We start from the raw sequence: 17,479 nt of genomic DNA, 5'->3' as shown, positions 1-17,479 counted from the left end.
ATTGACTTCGCCCATCAGTCATCTTACAGTTACAAGCCAGTTATACTATTTTGGGGGTGGCAGATATTGAAGCAACCACTAGGGCAAAGGGTGCAATGTACTTTGCACTTCGACTTGACACAATTTATTTCACACCCTCGTTACTGTCCTAATCATACGTGCATCTCAGTCTATCTGTTCATCACGATTAACATGATGATACTGACTATCATTCCGGGGAATGCGAATGTCGCCGTCACCTCGCCCCGGAATGAACATATCAACACGAAAGTCTCGAGTGGCCGGTCACCTCCAGCCATCCGTCTCCGACATCTCCTGTCTCCAGCGGTCATCTCCCCCCTTAATAATAATCCTGAGACTTATATAGCGCTAAATCCAACTGGTTTCAGTCGCCTAAAGCGTTACCCCTAGCTATGTCTCCGTCCAATATCTTGTCAATGTCATAAGTGGATTTGAATAAGTTCCAATGATTCTCAGTTGTTTTATTAGCGTTTTTGTGAGACAAGTCAGAATATGACAAGATGCGTGGCCGTGTTTCATTGATAGACACAGGCGGGTGAAGATACCACAGCGATCGATGAACCAGGACTTTAATGCACCCAACCCAAAAACTCGACACGTCTTTTATGTGCAGGTGTTATGCGTGTTTCCCACAGGTTTTGTGATGACTGATCGACATCAGGTTATCTGTTGATTCTGATATCGTCATGCTCCTTTGAAACATCCGGGCCATCGGCATGGTGTAAGGCAGGGGATGTCTTCGATCTGCTGGAGAATGTGTGTGATCTGTATGCCTCGCCGCAGGAATCCGTGTGAATGGATTTCTCGACACCATTCTCGCTAGATGTCTCTCAATGCGAGCAGTGATAGATCTCGAAACATCTCCTTTTAAAAATGGTGCAAGCCGCGTTACATTGTGGGTATCTGTCGACCGGACATCCAGTGGTACAGCTAACGTGTCTTTGTTCGCAGCGGGCGCATTCTGCAGCGTTGGCGGCTGATGACGTCACGGCACTGAGGCACATCATTAGGAGGGCGACCGAGAGGATGACCTGAAAGAAGATGATGGGATTGTCCGATTTGTTTAACTATTTGATCTAGGTTTATTTTGCCCCCAAAGTCATGGCATTTCCAGCCCCCCCCCCCCCTCCTCACACACACACCCACTAATCATATACCTGAAGGGGATTACGCCCATAATTACGGCTGCACTGCTTGAAATGGCGTCTTCGGCTTTCAGATTTGAAACTTTTCCATATGAAGAGGGGATATACCCCCCCGCACTCTCCTCAGGGTTTTTAATTATCATGTACTTCGGACCTTCCTCCGCTCGGAATCCTGGACACGCCCCTGTAAGTTTGATATATATTCATCCTGGTTTATTTAGTGGTTTTCAAGACATGCAGACTCTCGAGCTCATTTATCAATGTTTTTGTAATGACGAAGGAGTGAAAAAACCCCGGAATCTTAGGATGATATATTGTGCCTCTCGAGTAAACAACAAATAAATTACAATAGATTCAAATGCTGAAGAAGAAGAACAAGAAATGTCGAATAGATACTCACTCGTGAATTCATTTTGCGGATGATTGCGGATGACTGCTTTTCAAGACGCTATCCTCAAACACAACCGTGCATCAAGAAGTAAGTGTGTAAACCATTCGTATTGTGTACTACTAATTTAAGGATATAACTTGCATAACCTGGTAGTGGGTGAAAAGGTGACACGATAATAATAATTACAAGATAAGACATAAATTCCTTTGTTATCAATGTCGCCTTGCCAAGTCTTTATTTTTGTTATTACGGGGCAGCATTAAAGGGGCAACTTCAAAATGGGCACACGAGATCTTGGTTTTCCATACCAACCGGCTTCCGGTGGGGTGGTCGCGTTACCGGGGTGGTCGCCGACCGGGGCTCCACTGTATCAGCATGTGATACTACAAGTGGCGGCTCATGGTGTCAAGCAGGGGTATTATCCTCCTGGCGAGATAAATCCCATGCCCAAGTTGTCCCTTTAAATTTGAGCGAATGGCATACTTTGTAAATAAAGGCAGTATTTACAAATATCAAGTAGAAATTCGAACAGTAGTGTCACCTTTTGATCACCTTGAGTAATACCGGTTACCATCGCAATTCTCCATATTTGACTGAGACATAGATAAGTGTCGTGCCAGGCATGCCAGGATGTTTACATACTACTGCAAATTTTGTATGAGAACAAAGAAATTGTCAAAACTAGAGGGTTTATGAGCAATTTGCATTTATTTCGTCAACAATCGTCGCGGCCTGCGTGGCCGGCGAATTCCACAAACACGTTGTTTATTATTGATAGCTATTTTTAACAAAACCACGTGATATGCAGTTTTTACGTCAGCAAAACAGGCTTGCTTTGACATCGAGAACAATTGCGCAGAAATTTGTGAATATAGACTTCTTGGATGAATATATATTCTAGGTTAGCACCGAATAACACGCCTTGCAAAAGATATTGATATCATTCAGTCATTTATATTGATGGGCCAGCATTTCAAACTATGAATATATTATGTAGGGTAAATATGTCGGTTTGTAGGTTAACTATTGGGCTACTCCTTTAGCTGGTACACCGAATATAGTTTTCTGGGACAGACACGCGCTTTTTGTCGGTCAACTCGGCATTCAATCTCCGATGGCCTAAATAATGGATTATGACCGGACAAACCAAGGTTAATAATTGGGTTTTTGACGAACAAGGCCTGAAGAGAGGTCTTTGTGAGATCGAGGTAAAAGAAAGTAGCTCAACGTTTAAAACCATTGTTGGCGTGGAAAACCTTTCTGAACTGAAAAGGAATTTCACCCGTTGATATCACACAATTGTCGCTGTTGTCTTCAGGACTTTCCAGAAGTTCTGACCGACATCGCGGGTTCTCTTAGAGCGCGGTGTTTCCATTCTCCAACTTTGAACTAGCGCATCGAAAGATACTTTTATTTAGTAATCTCTCTGCCATTGCAGCTTCCCATCATATCGTGATCGGTCGGATGTGGCACAAAACCAATCTCAACTGAGCAACACGACTTTAACCAAATCTCGTCTATTTTTTATAAGGAGAGTGTTATGTTGAGAGAAAGGTTGATAAATTCCAATGTGTCAAACTCAATATATTCCGACTCCACACTTGTGATAAGATGATTTAATCTGTAAAATATAGGCACTATTTCGCCCTCACATAAATAGTTCTGATGCTCGCGCATGTCGAAATGTCGTCATTTAAAGGAGCCAATCAGATTACTCAGATTAAAACGCGTCATCATGTTTGAAAATCAGAGGTTTGATGTCATGCATGCCTACTGTGGGCAGAACGAGGCGCTTCGTACCTCAGCCTGACGGAAGGTGCGTGTTCGTCGTCAAAAACGGGACGGAAACGAAGTCTAAAGCTGACGTATGCCGAACATTCCCGATGAATCCCAATCATGAAAGAAGTGTTCAATTCGCTCGCTAGGGGGCCTGTCATTTCATTATCAACTGTTCCTCAGTACCATAAATCGACTGAATAATCCTAAATTCAGTTTTTTACTTTTCTCAAATAAGTCTCTGTCTCTTTGTTCATCTAGAATTTCATCTTCAGCGTCAATTAAAGGCCTTGTTTCGTAATCTGAAACCAAATTAGAAGAAAGAATTACTTTCAAATTATCAATAATATGTTCGGTCTCGTTAAATTCCTTCTAAGAAGTCAATAACCAGGCCTATGACTTACATGCAATTCATAGGCCTGATCATCAACAAAATCATCTCCAAACATCAACCAAATCATACATCATATAAGGGAGGCTAAAGTAGGAGTCAGGTTCGAGCCACATCACTTGGTTATGCTCGATCATTTCGCTCCTGCTACAGTCATGAACTGAAATCTAAGTCGCACGAAAGAATCGTGTACAATCAAAGGCATTTTAAAATTGGAAGTGACTACTTGGCAAGCCCCGCTTACCAAACAGCGACTTTTTCTTGTCCTGAATGGAGAGCCGAACTCATTAATATTAAAGTAAAGTCTCCAGCTCGCCAAACAGGGTAGATTTTTTACCTGTTTGGCAAGCCCGGCTGGCCGAACAGGGTGGATTTTTGGTGCTGTTTGGCAAGCGGCTCTCCAAACAGGACAAAAAAGATGCCTGTTCGGCGAGCGGCTTGCCAAATAGACCCGGCCTTTAAAATTTGAGAGAATAGCTCCAATTCATCCGACAATCCCACTCTGACCTCAATTTAAGTAGAAATTTAGTATCAAAAGCTGTAAAAGTTCGTGACTCATGAATTTTAGGATCCGAGAAAAAGTTCCAAAACTCTTGAGCAATCCTGGACAAAGGTCAATCACATCTTAAGCGTCAATTTGTAATCATATACATGTATATGTTTCAAAAAGCATACGATTTCATAACAATTTAGAAGAATTAATTGAATACCGGTATAAAAAAATAATTCTATACAATGCATGCAGCAGCCTGAGAATTTCATTAGGATGTAGCAAAACAGCTCGCTATCTGTTTTTGAAGTGTAACGCGTTGCTTCTTTAGAAACTACATGTATTCCATTTAGTACATCTGCTTACCGTATCCATAAATGTAGCTTGAAATCAGCATGGTCAATTTCATCAGCAGTCTTCCCACTGCAGTGGGTAAGAACGCCAAGATAACAATCTGAAGAAGGAGGTAAGTAATATGTAGACATCTGGATTGGTCGAATCGATATCCGTATGGGACATCTTTAAGATGTCTAATGGACATCGAGCGATCTACCATGCTTAGATTGGTGATGAACAAATACTTTGGGGGGACCTTCATCACTCTTTGGTTCATGCCATTTACACTTTCGTTGATGTCCATTACACTTGATGTCCAATACGAATTTAAATGACATCCATTACACTTTCATTCATGTCCACTGCACTTTGGTTAATGACCATTACACTTTCGTCGATGTCTATTTCACTGGATAAGAAATAACAATATACGTCGGAATTGTATTTCTGTCATAAAACAGTCCTCGAAATATCCTTAAACTCTCTTATTCACCAAAAATCAATAAAATTAAAAAAGAAAAGTTTTGCGTTCAGGCAATATTTTTCCCCACAGTTATGGATGATATTTCTTTAGGCTAACAGTGTTTTATTTTTTAAAACTAAAATCTCCAAAGGAATATTGTACAAAAACAACTGAGTAACATTTCTTATGAATTTCAGACATTTCTTAAAATTTTTCAATTTTTCAATTTACACCATCGGATCCCCTATGATGGCAAGTAAGGGAACATTATACACCTATAACATATGATATAACCTCAACCAGAAAGAAATGATACTAAATTAAAACTACCTACCATCGTGTAGTGAATATCCACCAAGGACTGAAGCCGCGTTCAAAATCGGGGCGTTTGATATCTAGGCTCCAATTTCTTTACTAGAGAAAGATCTCGTAACCAAGAAGTAGAGCGCGTGTCGTGATGACGCTCTCGGGTCAAAAATAAGTGGCAGGTGGTTTTCAAATTCGAATGATTCATTGTAAATGCTAGTATTGTCTGTGCCTGTTCAAAATGTGACCTTGACCTGAGGTGTGACCCAGTGACAGTGCCCACGTGACCTTTGCTTGCAGTGTGATGGTCTCTTTGGGAGTGCGGGTGGGGGCGGCTGCTGGTTTGACACCAATTTTTACCATTGTCGGTCCCAAGTCTTCAAAAACATTGAAAACTTCAAAGGTAGGAAAAAAGAAAACAGACAAATACTTTGTCATATCATTGCCATCATCATCATCATCATCATCATCATCATCATCATCATCATCATCATCATCATCATCATCATCATCATCATCATCATCATCATAAAAGGGAGAAAACATAATGAACTATTGGACAATATTACGTCATATCATCATCATCATCAACAGCGACTTAATTCTGCCTGGATCTTTGTCATTATGTGCATATATTGAAGTACGTTATAAAATCTTATATATTTTTTGAGATATGCGAACCAACTATAGCCGAAAATAACAAGCGTCGTTAGACATGGATTGATCTGGATATGCCTAAGATCACCGAACATATTGCGTTCATGATGACGTAAAACTCGTCACCATTTCATGCGGCCGTCCTCTCCTGAACGTGGCTTTTCAACATTATGACAGTAAAGTGTCTTATATCCTTGGCTTGCTTGTGTAAGTCACCAAATGTTCTTGGCAGGAGTCCCATATAGACTTGCCTTATTTGTGCGGCAGGCGTGACCCAACGGGAAAAAGCAGATCTGGACTATAATATGTAGATCAAGTTAATCACGCCGCAATTGAGAAAAACATGTGAAAAATGGGAAAACAACTGAAAAGTGCACTGGCACTGTGCAACAACATCTTTATTCAGTCTAAAGGGAATCAGTGGTCTTCAGCAAGTCGCGTGTCATGCTCTATTGTTCCATGTATGGCTACAGAAACCGATGACCGTCATCACTTAAAAGAACACTCTATATTGTTCCGCACATTTTCGCCTGATAATCTTCTTCGTTCACAAGGATTCTGGTTGGTGCGCCCCTTCACTGCTCTCGATCATGGGTGGAGTTGGCCATGTTAGCAGGATGCCTGGAGATAGACTTCTGTTTTGTAGCAGGTCGACTATTACAAAAAATGAATAAAAAATAGAGGTAGTAAAGAATATAAAAAACGATACTGCTGAAAACTGTCTCGTAACATCCTCTGTCCCTTTTGAAGTTTAGCACACCAAGATATCGTCGCCTCGTATGCACTTTTCGCCCCAGGAACTTCCTGGACATCGAGAGTAACGACCTTTACAGAAACGTCAAGGACTGAAAAACTCGTGTCTAACCCGAAGCCCCGGGACTGTGTGCGCGCAACCGTGATATCACGACCTCGTGGGCGCTATGTCCTATTTCTGACAGATATCAGACTATTCCTCATTGTGATCTGGTGTGACTCTTTTCTCTATTCATACCAAGCTATTAAGAGGGGTACAACCAGGAAAAAGATTAACATGTAAATTTTGAGACTCTTCGATGGCTGCGGTATTTGCCTGTCGCATTGACAAATTTCGATATGGCGAACGTACTCTCTGAAGTAGTGCTATCTATCATTCAATGTCATAACTAAGCTGGTGAAATGTCTCAAAAGAATGAGTGGTTAAAATCCCGATAAGTATCAAATCAGTTCCCAATCAGTCAGAAAGACCGTGATCCAGTTTCCTTATCGACTTGACCAACTAAACGATTGTTCTATCACCGAAGGAGGGTCAATGTCAGTTTAGATAAACAATCTTTCACCTTTGTTAAGGTATGTTATTTATTTGTCACACTATAATTGTACTACGATTTCATGTGTGGTGTGTGTCTCACTGTCTGACAAGTATCATTTACCACGAGGCAATATAGCATTGTAAACATTTAGAGTTAGGATATTTTTTGTTAAATCTTTGGGAAGCAGGAGGCAAGAAAAGGTTTGTATATCAGAAGACCGCTACGAATATCAGTGATCAGGTGCAAGTCATACAGGCCTTCACTGACCTCTTTGGCCACTACATAGGATTCATGTGGTCACTTGTCATGATTCATTTGTCGCGAGTAAACTGAACTTGGCTTGAAAACCCGACGTCAGGGTGGAAAGTGACCTCGTGAATCGTATGTAGCCCGCTCTTTGGAAATGACTTGTTCGTTCTTCATGTCACACATGAATGGCGAACAGTGACAACGTGTTTTTGACAGCTACGGATTGACTCAAACATTTCATGTAAGCTGCTCGCATTCTCTTTCCAGTCACTATCATCACGGATCAATATGGTCTGTGATCTTATCGACTCATTGGCTTGATTGATATGATTTATTCCAACTAAGAATTGATAAAAGATCTTGAATTCAGACGTTGTTAGCTTATTGTTGTTTGATTTCATATTCTCGGCCACGAAGTGATACCAGTTACTGATAGATAATAACTTCTTCGATAGGTCATATCATGGGTCTTCCAAAGGTGCCACACTGGTTTAAGGATGAACTAAGGGAGGTCTTCAGTCTTACATGGACTATGGTATGCATGAAAAGTATTCTTTCCCAAAAACTGTTTTAACAATACTTAACCTGTTAAGAATTAAAATTCTTAACAGGTTAAGTATTGCAATCAGAATCTCGAAGTGTGCAAGTCCATAAGAGAGTATTACATCCAATGGACAGTTACCTGTATCATGACCGAGCCCCTCTTTGGTCAAAGAGTTGGATAAACTAGAAGCCAATAAACCTAATCGAAAGCCAACCGTAGTTGCACTTGACAAGCGTGTACAAAGAGTAGACACTTAATGAGGAAGATAGTATATTCGGCGCTGTTCTCCTTGTGTTCGACAACCACTCCACAGTAGACCGACCTGGCTGGCCGTCCCACTACAAAATGTACAGCGGACCGGAGCCTATTTCAATGAGCTGAAATCCCATATCCAGTGGCGACAACTCATCTTTCCAGATGGTGATCTCGTTATTCTCGAACCTGATGGGACCAATCAGCATCGCATTCTGTGGTCATCTCGGCACCAAACAACTGGACGGAGTCGCCCTGGCTAATACGGTGAGTCTTTGTGACGGCCAACAATTCCCTTGACCTTGACCAACATTGACCTTGACTTTTATAAGCCATGATCTTGACCTTGGCCAACATTGACCTTGGCCACACACTGACCTTGAATACCAGATCTAGAAGTGAAGGGAAACAAAGGTTAAGTCTAAGATGTATACTAATTCATTGTACTTATGTCTTTTTGATTACAGCTGATCAATGTTTCGGGAGTTTCTATCAGTCTCGGCCTTTCAACAGCATGCGACACATTCTTCTCTCAGGTGAGACTAGTTTCTCTACAAGAATAGAAAGAATGTTAGAAAAGCCTTCTTGTTTATGAACTAGTTTCCCTACAAGCCGAGAATGGAAAGAACGTCAGAACAAGCTTTTCTAGACGGGGCGGCCCGGTGTGTATGCTCCTATCATCTCGTATTTAGGGTGAAGTGCGTGAAACCTTGTCCCTCGGTTGTGTTTAAAAAAAAATGGTACAGTTATTCTCCAATTCTTAGATTCTTATTAGATTCTGGTTACGTATCATATTTTTATGAAGACTTTAAACCAGCCTGATGCGGTACCTCACCAATCAAGGCAATAAAAATTGTGGTATATAATTCCAGTCGTTTGGAAGTCCGAATAAAAAGATGGTCGGTGTTTATCTTCAAAGAGGTAAGTATCAGTGTTGTTAAATCGACGTTATTTTACCTTCCTCAGCGTTTAGAAGTTTGGGGCTTCCAAGTTCAGACAGTCAGTCCGCTTCTGGTAACAGAGTCTACAGTCGTAGAGAGTTCTGCCACAGAGATGAGAACCCAAGAGTTACGTGGTCAGGCTGATTGGCCTCCTTTGGCCAGTTCGCCCCTATTCTTTATGAAACAGCAGCGCTGGAGTCTGATCCAATCTCCAGCTCCAAATTCACATTGATCCCATAATTTGTGTAAACTTTCTTTTCCATATCATACATGTATATTCTGTTGCAGCAATATTGGTTTTCTCACTCTTCCTCTTCCCTTGCTGGGCTTTTCAAATCAACACAGAGAGTTTCCTGATACTTCTTGGTCAGGACAGAGAAATAGCCAAGTAAGTAAGGTACACTTTAAAATATAGGTTTTTGAAAAAACTTTTGAGGGTTTTCAACCTCTGAAGCTTTATAAGCTCGGGAAGCAAAAACACCTTAAGGTTTTTAAAAGCTCACTTCTGTTAAATAGCTATCAAAATAGAATAGTCTCTTCTTCAAACGCTTTACTCGCACGATCTCTTACTCAAACTTAGCCATGTTTTTGTTTCAGAATAGCCGGCCAATACATGCTTATATTCACGCCTGGTTTAATTGTAAGTAGAATTTTTTTTCTAGGATTCAACGATTTATTTTCTCTCTTGTTTTAAAAACCAAAAAATACTAAAATGGGTTTTATCATATACCCGGCCGTGCTTCGTTCGACAAAACAGATGATTTTTGTGATCTCGTGCGATCTGGTGACTCCGATCAGCCACTCGTGCAGTTTTCAGTCCGATCTGATTCTTAACTTGGCCACCAGCGGGCCAGAAGTGGAAACCTAAAAAGTGTGATATCTTATCAGATCAATGCACCACTTTCTGGAAATCAGAATGCCGGGGACATTTCTGGTACTTGAATTTGCCTTCAATTCCAAGAGATATAATGTTGTTTTATTTTTCAGGGTATTTTTATGCAGAATGTCCTACTCAGATACCTCAGAGCACAGGTATGTACTGGGAAAACTGATATAAAATTGGTGGTGTAGGAACCACCACCTCTCAACCAAAGAATCGTGGGTTCGAACACCACTCAGTGCAACACTCAGTCTCCAAGATGAAGCTTTTACCTGGTAATAATGCCACTGATGTACGGCACATACATAGCTGTACAAACGTGATAATACACACTGGCAAAACGTAGTATGTTGAATTGGTTGTAAAACGTTTTGTGAGAGACCAATATAAGCAGTTCCAGGGATGGTCGTTTTTCAGAATATCCTCTGGCCGACCATGATTATCGGCTGTCTCGGCGTAGCAGTCAACGCCCTTTCACACTATCTCCTCGTCCTCGTCGCTGAAATGGGAACCGAGTAAGTACACGGTCTCCAATCAAAGACAAAATTATTTCATTTGTATGCGATCTCGCTCATGCATAACTATCACCCAATCGTGGTTATTACTTTTACTGTTGATTAGGCTGGCAGCAGGGGAAATAGCGTATTATGTAATCACCCGTCAGCTCTTCTAGTTGCTAGATTAACTGCGAATGCGACCAAAATTAGTTATGGTTTTTGAGCGGATATGATGAAATGCAAGTGCATATCGTGGATGGCATTTTAACGGGGTCAGTGTTGCACTCTACCCCTCTTTCAACGAATGCAAGAGAACTAGCGTTTAATGAAGTTAACTTATTCTAACTGAAAATCATTGTATTGAACCCTTGGTATATCTCACGCACCTGTGATCAATTCCAAGAATCTTGATGTACTACCTCCAAAATGGCGGCGTGTGTTAGCAGCCATGACACGCCGTCATCAATGAATCTAGTTCCGGGGCTGCGCCGGAGGCTAGCAAACAGTCAGAATGCCATTCCTATTTTCAGCGGGTCTGCCATATCTCAAGTGTTAGCCTTCTACAGCATCGTCTTTGGGTGCCTGGTTTATATCATTGGCTTCAAAAAATACAAACAAACCTGGGGAGGTAAGTTACTAAAATTTAGATGGCAAGCCCCTAGAAAGCGGCCGGGTCATTCTTTAATATTGGTACAAACACTGCCCCCCCCCCCCCCCGATCATGCTGATGCGGGGGAACAGGGTAAGCAAGCATAGCTGACGGGTCAAATATACATACCGGGGTAAGGCCGAAGCTGAGCACTCACTAATCGTTGGACTTTTAATAGCCCTTTTACATTGAGAATTGGGTGTAAGGAATGTGGATTATTAAGAAGCCAACTTCAAGCTTTATTAGAAAAACAGCTTGTGTTACCAGCCATCCCTGTTTTTCAGTTTTCATCCTTGCCAAACGGAAACAGGCGCCATCCTTCTTTTGTGCGCACGTGCAATGTGTTTGCGTGCTTACATGGCATCATGGATTTTGCTGTGTGGAAACATGAATATTTATTTTCTCTTCATTCATTTATTTCATTTTCAGGTTGGACATGGGATGCGTTTCAAGAATGGGGTTTGTTCCTTAAACTAGCACTCGGGGGAATGTGTGCAGTTATGATGGAGTTCTTTAGCTTTGAAGCGGGCACGATTCTAGCAGGTAGTTTGTAGTCATCATTCATATCATTCATTCGGCCTTTTCTTGGTTAAAGTGTAGTGTCAGGGGTCCACGACACATTCTCCTTGCTGGTGAAGATCACTAGTAGAATAATAATTATATGATACTGTCACTTTATGATAATTCATTACCGCTGTGCATCCTCCGTTTCAGGGATCTTAGGCGAGGTTCAGCTGGCCGCACAGTCGATTATGTTTCAGATTGATATCCTTGCATATATGGTAAGTAATCTACCTAAAAAACAAAACTTTGGGGTAGTTTCAGCAGTAGAAAACCATTTTCCAAGCAGGTCGAAGGATATTCTCTCTCTGCCATCAGAGACAACTATACAGCAAGTCATCACAGCCGGCTAAATGACTATGTGAATTGTCTGTTGGTATCAATCAATTCCTGGTGGAACAATCGCTATGATCGAGTCTGGTATGGCCGCTTGCTTTGTGGGCAGTCTTGTGAAAATTGTTGCAAAAACGTAAACGACCCAAAGGCTGCGATTATATAGAGTTCACGTTTTCACATGTAACGTGTCACTGTTCACTTTGACATGAAGAACGAACAAGTCATTTCCAAAGAGCGGGCTACATACGATTCACGAGGTCACTTTTCACCCTAACGTCGTATTTTCAAGCCAAAGTCAGTTAACTCGTGACAAGTGAAACATTACAAATTACAGCGTGAATCCTATGTAGGCCTAACTCCGGCCTTAGAGACTTGCCCCTTCAAGAAAGTTGCCAATCATTGCCAAAAAATGCATTTACTTGTACTTGATGTAGCTTTAGTTATCCCTTTCCAGATTCCACTAGGGGTAGGCGTTGCAGCCAACATCCGGGTGGGTCAGTTGCTAGGGGCCGGTGATAAGGAACAGGTCAAAAGGGTCATCAAAGTCGCATACCTATTAGTCCGTAAGTGGTCTTGCGTATTCTTTGTACATATATCGTATTCAAATGAAATGGTTTTGGCGGCGGTATAGTTCAGTTCAAAGGGTATCATCAGCAAAGTTCGAAAATCAGTGGTCTTCAAATGTTCGTCTGGGTAAGACTTTATCAGGGGATTGATTTCATTAATGGCGGCATTTGCATTCGGGTGATTCTCTTCAACATCGACTCGAATGCTGCGGTTGTTCATCTTCAGATGCAATTCATATGGTCAGAATCTCTACAGACAACTCACTGATGATAAAATATGATTTGTATGTGTTTTCACGATAATGTATCTACTTCCAGATATTTTTGTCGTAGTTGCCGCCATTCTTATTGTCACTCTGAGGTTTGAGATTCCAAAGATTTTCTCAGGCAGTCCGTAAGTGTGTCTCCGTTAGGCTCCAACTGCGAACCTTCTTTCTTGGTGCTTACTATGAAGCGATAGCTCGAATTTCCACTATAAATTGACTTATCGTGCGTGATGAGCGCAGATTGGTTAGGATTACCAACTTCCATGCGGACCAGGTTCAATCCCCGGCCAGGTTTACGTTGCTGAGTTTAAGAAAGGACGCGTCAGTTAGCTCGGTTTCTCTCCCATATGCAGAGCGAGTAGAGTTCCTCCCCTCTGTACCTGCGTTTGGTCGACCCTATCACCAGGGCTGGGTTGTTCAAAACAACGTTAGCTTTAACAGAGTCGTTAAGCCTTTACGTGTACATTTTAAAGGGTTAAACTGAAAAAGATAAAGTCCTCAAGGATGCTTACATAAGGATAGTAATAGCGTGACGTTTGTGGTTTTGAACAACAGGGCCAGAACTTACATTTTGGTCGTACTTGCTTGAAGCTGCGTTTTGGTCTCACTTGTCAGAAAGTGACTCACAAAACGCACGGCTCTTCCCACTAACTTCATTATCAGAGGTAGTTGGAAGAGATGGAATTTGGCACGCTTCTCTCCGGGCACGCCCACGTTTTTCTTGTCAAAACGAGACCTGCTTTATCTTTTTCCAGGGCGGTCATCGAATACACCTCGAACCTCATGATTATTACAGCCATCTATTTCGTTATTGATGGCTGCGTTGTAAGTATACATTTGGAAATACTGATGAAGTACAACGTTCTTGTTTCCGTCTCTGTTCCTTATGTTTGGGAACGCTGAAAGGATTGGCACGTTTATCTATGCTGCCCCCTATTAAAAAGTCATGGTCTCTCTCGTTGTCTATTTTGTGGAAACACCACCACCACCACCACCACCACCACCACCACCATCATCACCTTCTTCTTCTTCTTCAGGCGGTGGGTCAGGGAATCCTAAGGGGCAGCGGACGACAATTGACCTGCGCCTTTATCACTCTCGTCGCATTCTACCTAATCGGTTTGCCAATGGGGATACCACTAATGTTCCTCACTAGTATAGAGACTGCAGGTACAGTAAACAATCCTGAAATTCAGGGCCTTTACTTTGGTACGCTCCGCCGCACTGCCTTGTCCTGCAGAGGAACTGCACTCTACAAACTGCATTTCTGCTGGAAAGTAAATCACTGTCCCTTATCTGCATAATAGGGATTCAAAGAAGCAGTTTAGCACCCTCTATGTATCCAAAATTGGAACTAAGCACTAGTTCTTCTGAACGATAGCATTCTTCCCTAATCTGTTCTTGGTATGATCCCCAGGGCTCAGTTGTTCAAATCAGAGAAGTCACAAACTCGGGGTACTTTCAAACTTGAAGTTTTCTACCTTACTGAGTTTAGACCATTAGATGTACCATCAAGTAATGCCAGGTTTTAAAGACTAACATTTTGTTGACAAGCCGGGCCCTGGTTATGCCAAGTCTACTAAGTGACATGACCTTTGATGAAGTTATTTGTTTATTTCAGGCTACTGGTGGGGTCTGGTCGCTGGTATGCTGGTAACTGGTACTTCATTACTAGTAATCGTTCTCCGGACGGACTGGGACGAGATGATTAAACTGGTAAGATAATGCTTGCCATACACTAGTTTTGTGTGAACATGTTGAAAAGTGGTTGAGAAATGGCACATGACCTTTCGTCCCATTGGGTGAAGTTGTTGAGCGCAGGCTTTGTCAACCACCCTGGATGTCCTGAGGCCGTTACGAGCTGTCACTGGCCAGGTATAAATAGGATACACGTTGTCACTTGTCATGTTTTGCCTGTCACGAGTCAACTGAATTAGGCTTGAAAACACGACGTGAGGGTGAAAAGTGACCTCGTGAATCGTATGTAGCCCGCTCTTTGGAAATGACTTGTTCGTTTTTCATGTCACGCATGAAAAGTGAACAGTGACACGCTCACGTGAAAATGAGAACTCTTCATAATCGCAGCTTTTGACGAAGCAGAGATGATTGAACCAACTATGGATGACAAAGGCGTGAGTGCTTGAGTAGCAACAACCATTATTCAGCAGTAGAATGTATGACTGTTTTATCGTCTAATCTTTCGGGATAATGACTCCATAATGGCTTAAAGGGAACTGAAACCGCCAAGCCAGTTCGTATGACCTCGTTTTCATTTCCCGCATATCGGGTGATCAGAACGAGGCATAAATGAAACATGGCGCCTAGCTGTCAATCATTGAGTGACGTCACTACTATGGAATTTACTACGAAAACTCATGAATGAAAGATCGCATGACTAACGTGATTCTCACATGATTCTCAATAATAACAAATTGAACTTCGCATGCTCGGGCACTGGGGGCGGAGCTACAAATCTGAACTCGAATATGAAGTTGGAAGTTTGACTTTCTCGGGCGGTGAAAGTCGAAAAGTTGAATAAATCGCTCGGCGGTTCCAGTTCCCTTTAACTCGTGATGCCTTGTTTTTCACTGCAGGCGAGGGAGAGAACAACTGTGAAAGACAGAAGTGCAGATGAAATTGAAGACAATACCATACATGAGACAACAGGTTGGTATAGTGTAGTAACACTGTACATCACGTTAAACATTTGAAATTTGTAATAAATTTTTCAATTTTTAAATTTTCAATTGCGTTACACGTACGGAATAAAAATGTGCCTTATCGCCGTTGTGTCGAATAAACAAATACTGCATTCACCTAGTTCCAGCAAAGTTACCCGTATGATAACTGATAACTTTTTTGGAATCATTGTTGTCAGTGAATTATCACGAGTCGATTGGGCAGTTTTGCGCCACGCATGGGTTAAACAATAACTTGATCGCCGCCGACAGTGCAGAGGAAGGAGTGATGTCGACCAAGTGCGGATGAACATAAATCGTATATCCATTACTTTTTCAATACACTTTCCAGCTCTTCTTGCCGACAAGCGGGAATCAGAAGACGAATATCCCGGTGGAAGACACATCGCCTACTGCGACAGGGCCGTGTCGAGCAGCGACCTGAGGAAGCCCCTCCCAACACCACACTACGAACCATTCGGACCACAACTACTCTTCAAAAGGACTATTTTCATACTACTCATGGTGTTGACACTTGCTTTAGGAATTTTCATCAGGTTTAACTTTTACTACCCGGACTTGCCAGCACCTATGGAGGTTTTATGTACCAATGGTACATCTAACAATGGTACATCTACTAATGGTACATCTACTAACACTACAACTACTATTCCACTGAGTACCATAACTTTACCATTATGCAATTACACAACAGTTGTTCTGTAACTCTGCTTATTTTTCTCTCATCAGTCATATTGTAATTGACGCTCATTTATTCAGATACAGGGTGCATTATACAGCTCAAGATCCTCATTGTGATTTGACTTTTATGATGCATTTTTGGCATTTTATCTAAAAAAGCATACTGCTAATTTGAAAAAAATACTAGTAAAAATATTTTGGTGGTATTGATGTTATTGTTATGACTCTTTTAGAAATAAAGCTTTCTGAGCTTTTGAAAAACATTTACCTGCTGATTTTCGGTAAAGTGAAAACCCATAGCTCTTTCATATTGTGAAAAACCTGGAATGAGTTGGATACTTTTTACTTTAATATTTTCTTCTTCTCTTATTTCATTAGAAAACTACAATACTGAAAGTCAACATAACCACAAAGTACTCAACAAAATGCCCAAAGTCCAGTTTTGGTTCCAAGCAGATCTATCTAACATTACGTGTCATATCTATTGTTCTGTCAGTGCGAGTAATCTTCTTAAAGACGTTTTCCTCGTTTTTTTAAACAAAAAAACAAGTGCATGAACGTAATCGGATTTTGATCCCGAGAGAGCAAGAATGAAAGACATTGTTGACAAAACTCCTTGTTGTTATCCCTTTGAACCTCCGACAATAGAAACACCCAACAACGAAACCTAATGCGGATTATCACAATTAAAACGGTCATTAAATGATTGCAAGTGTTACGATTATTATACAAATCGAAATTTTAAAGGTTTTGATACCCCCTACCATTCCTTTTCTGCATTTTAAAAGACATTATTCTAGCTTTTAATCTTTAAAAACCTACCGACTTTGAAAAAAAGCAGACTGAGCCAGGCCTTCAGATTCAGATTCGAATGGTAAACAGCTTAACTCGGTCACGGCGGTGGGTTAAAATCACTATCACAGTTCTTCAATTTGTTTCTTATTTCAGAAACTGACTTTATATTAGCTAGAAGCTGCAAATCTGTGGAGTGTACATCCATCTCAATGTATGTACATCCATCTAAATGTATGTACACCCATCTAAATGTATGTACATCCATCTAAATGTATGTACACCCATCTAAATGTATGTA

General features: G+C 41.3%; 1 protein-coding gene and 1 long non-coding RNA gene across 3 annotated transcripts; one reads left to right on the top strand and one right to left on the bottom strand.

The window, feature by feature from the left end:
- Nucleotides 1-2,262: 2,262 nt before the first annotated feature.
- On the bottom strand, nucleotides 2,263-5,484 carry LOC135493969 (uncharacterized). The gene is made up of 3 exons (XR_010448326.1): nucleotides 5,348-5,484; nucleotides 4,581-4,668; nucleotides 2,263-3,635 (listed from the first exon to the last, which is right to left on the bottom strand). It is a non-coding gene; the product is annotated as an uncharacterized LOC135493969 (long non-coding RNA).
- Nucleotides 5,485-7,251: 1,767 nt separating this feature from the next.
- LOC135493476 (multidrug and toxin extrusion protein 1-like) lies at nucleotides 7,252-17,472 on the top strand. 2 transcript variants are annotated; one of them, XM_064780841.1, is made up of 19 exons: nucleotides 7,252-7,465; nucleotides 7,970-8,049; nucleotides 8,476-8,577; nucleotides 8,778-8,846; nucleotides 9,183-9,231; nucleotides 9,540-9,639; nucleotides 9,849-9,891; nucleotides 10,239-10,283; nucleotides 10,549-10,646; nucleotides 11,159-11,256; nucleotides 11,707-11,820; nucleotides 11,992-12,059; nucleotides 12,629-12,737; nucleotides 13,059-13,134; nucleotides 13,762-13,831; nucleotides 14,044-14,176; nucleotides 14,628-14,722; nucleotides 15,601-15,673; nucleotides 16,037-17,472. In XM_064780841.1, exons 2-19 carry the CDS (start codon nucleotides 7,978-7,980, stop codon nucleotides 16,408-16,410), a joined length of 1,788 nt encoding a protein of 595 aa, XP_064636911.1. In that variant the 5' UTR covers nucleotides 7,252-7,465; nucleotides 7,970-7,977; the 3' UTR covers nucleotides 16,411-17,472. The 2 variants fall into 2 exon arrangements, with proteins under 2 accessions (XP_064636911.1, XP_064636912.1); XM_064780842.1 differs by lacking the exons at nucleotides 7,252-7,465; nucleotides 7,970-8,049; nucleotides 9,183-9,231 and having other exon boundaries at nucleotides 8,479-8,577.
- Nucleotides 17,473-17,479: the final 7 nt, after the last annotated feature.

The sequence above is a fragment of the Lineus longissimus genome, chromosome 9, assembly GCF_910592395.1.
Source record: "Lineus longissimus chromosome 9, tnLinLong1.2, whole genome shotgun sequence".
NCBI classification, from domain to species: Eukaryota; Metazoa; Nemertea; class Pilidiophora; order Heteronemertea; family Lineidae; genus Lineus; species Lineus longissimus.
Note: the sequence above shows the minus strand (reverse complement) of the source record. Positions and strands in the feature narration are given on the sequence as shown.

Coding starts and splice junctions, on each gene's coding strand:
- LOC135493476 (XM_064780841.1), top strand. CDS start 7,978: ATGGGTCTTCCAAAGGTGCCACACTGGTTTAAGGATGAACTAAGGGAG. Junction 14,723..15,600: donor GGGACGAGATGATTAAACTG/GTAAGATAATGC, acceptor TTTTCACTGCAG/GCGAGGGAGAGAACAACTGT. Junction 15,674..16,036: donor TACCATACATGAGACAACAG/GTTGGTATAGTG, acceptor TACACTTTCCAG/CTCTTCTTGCCGACAAGCGG.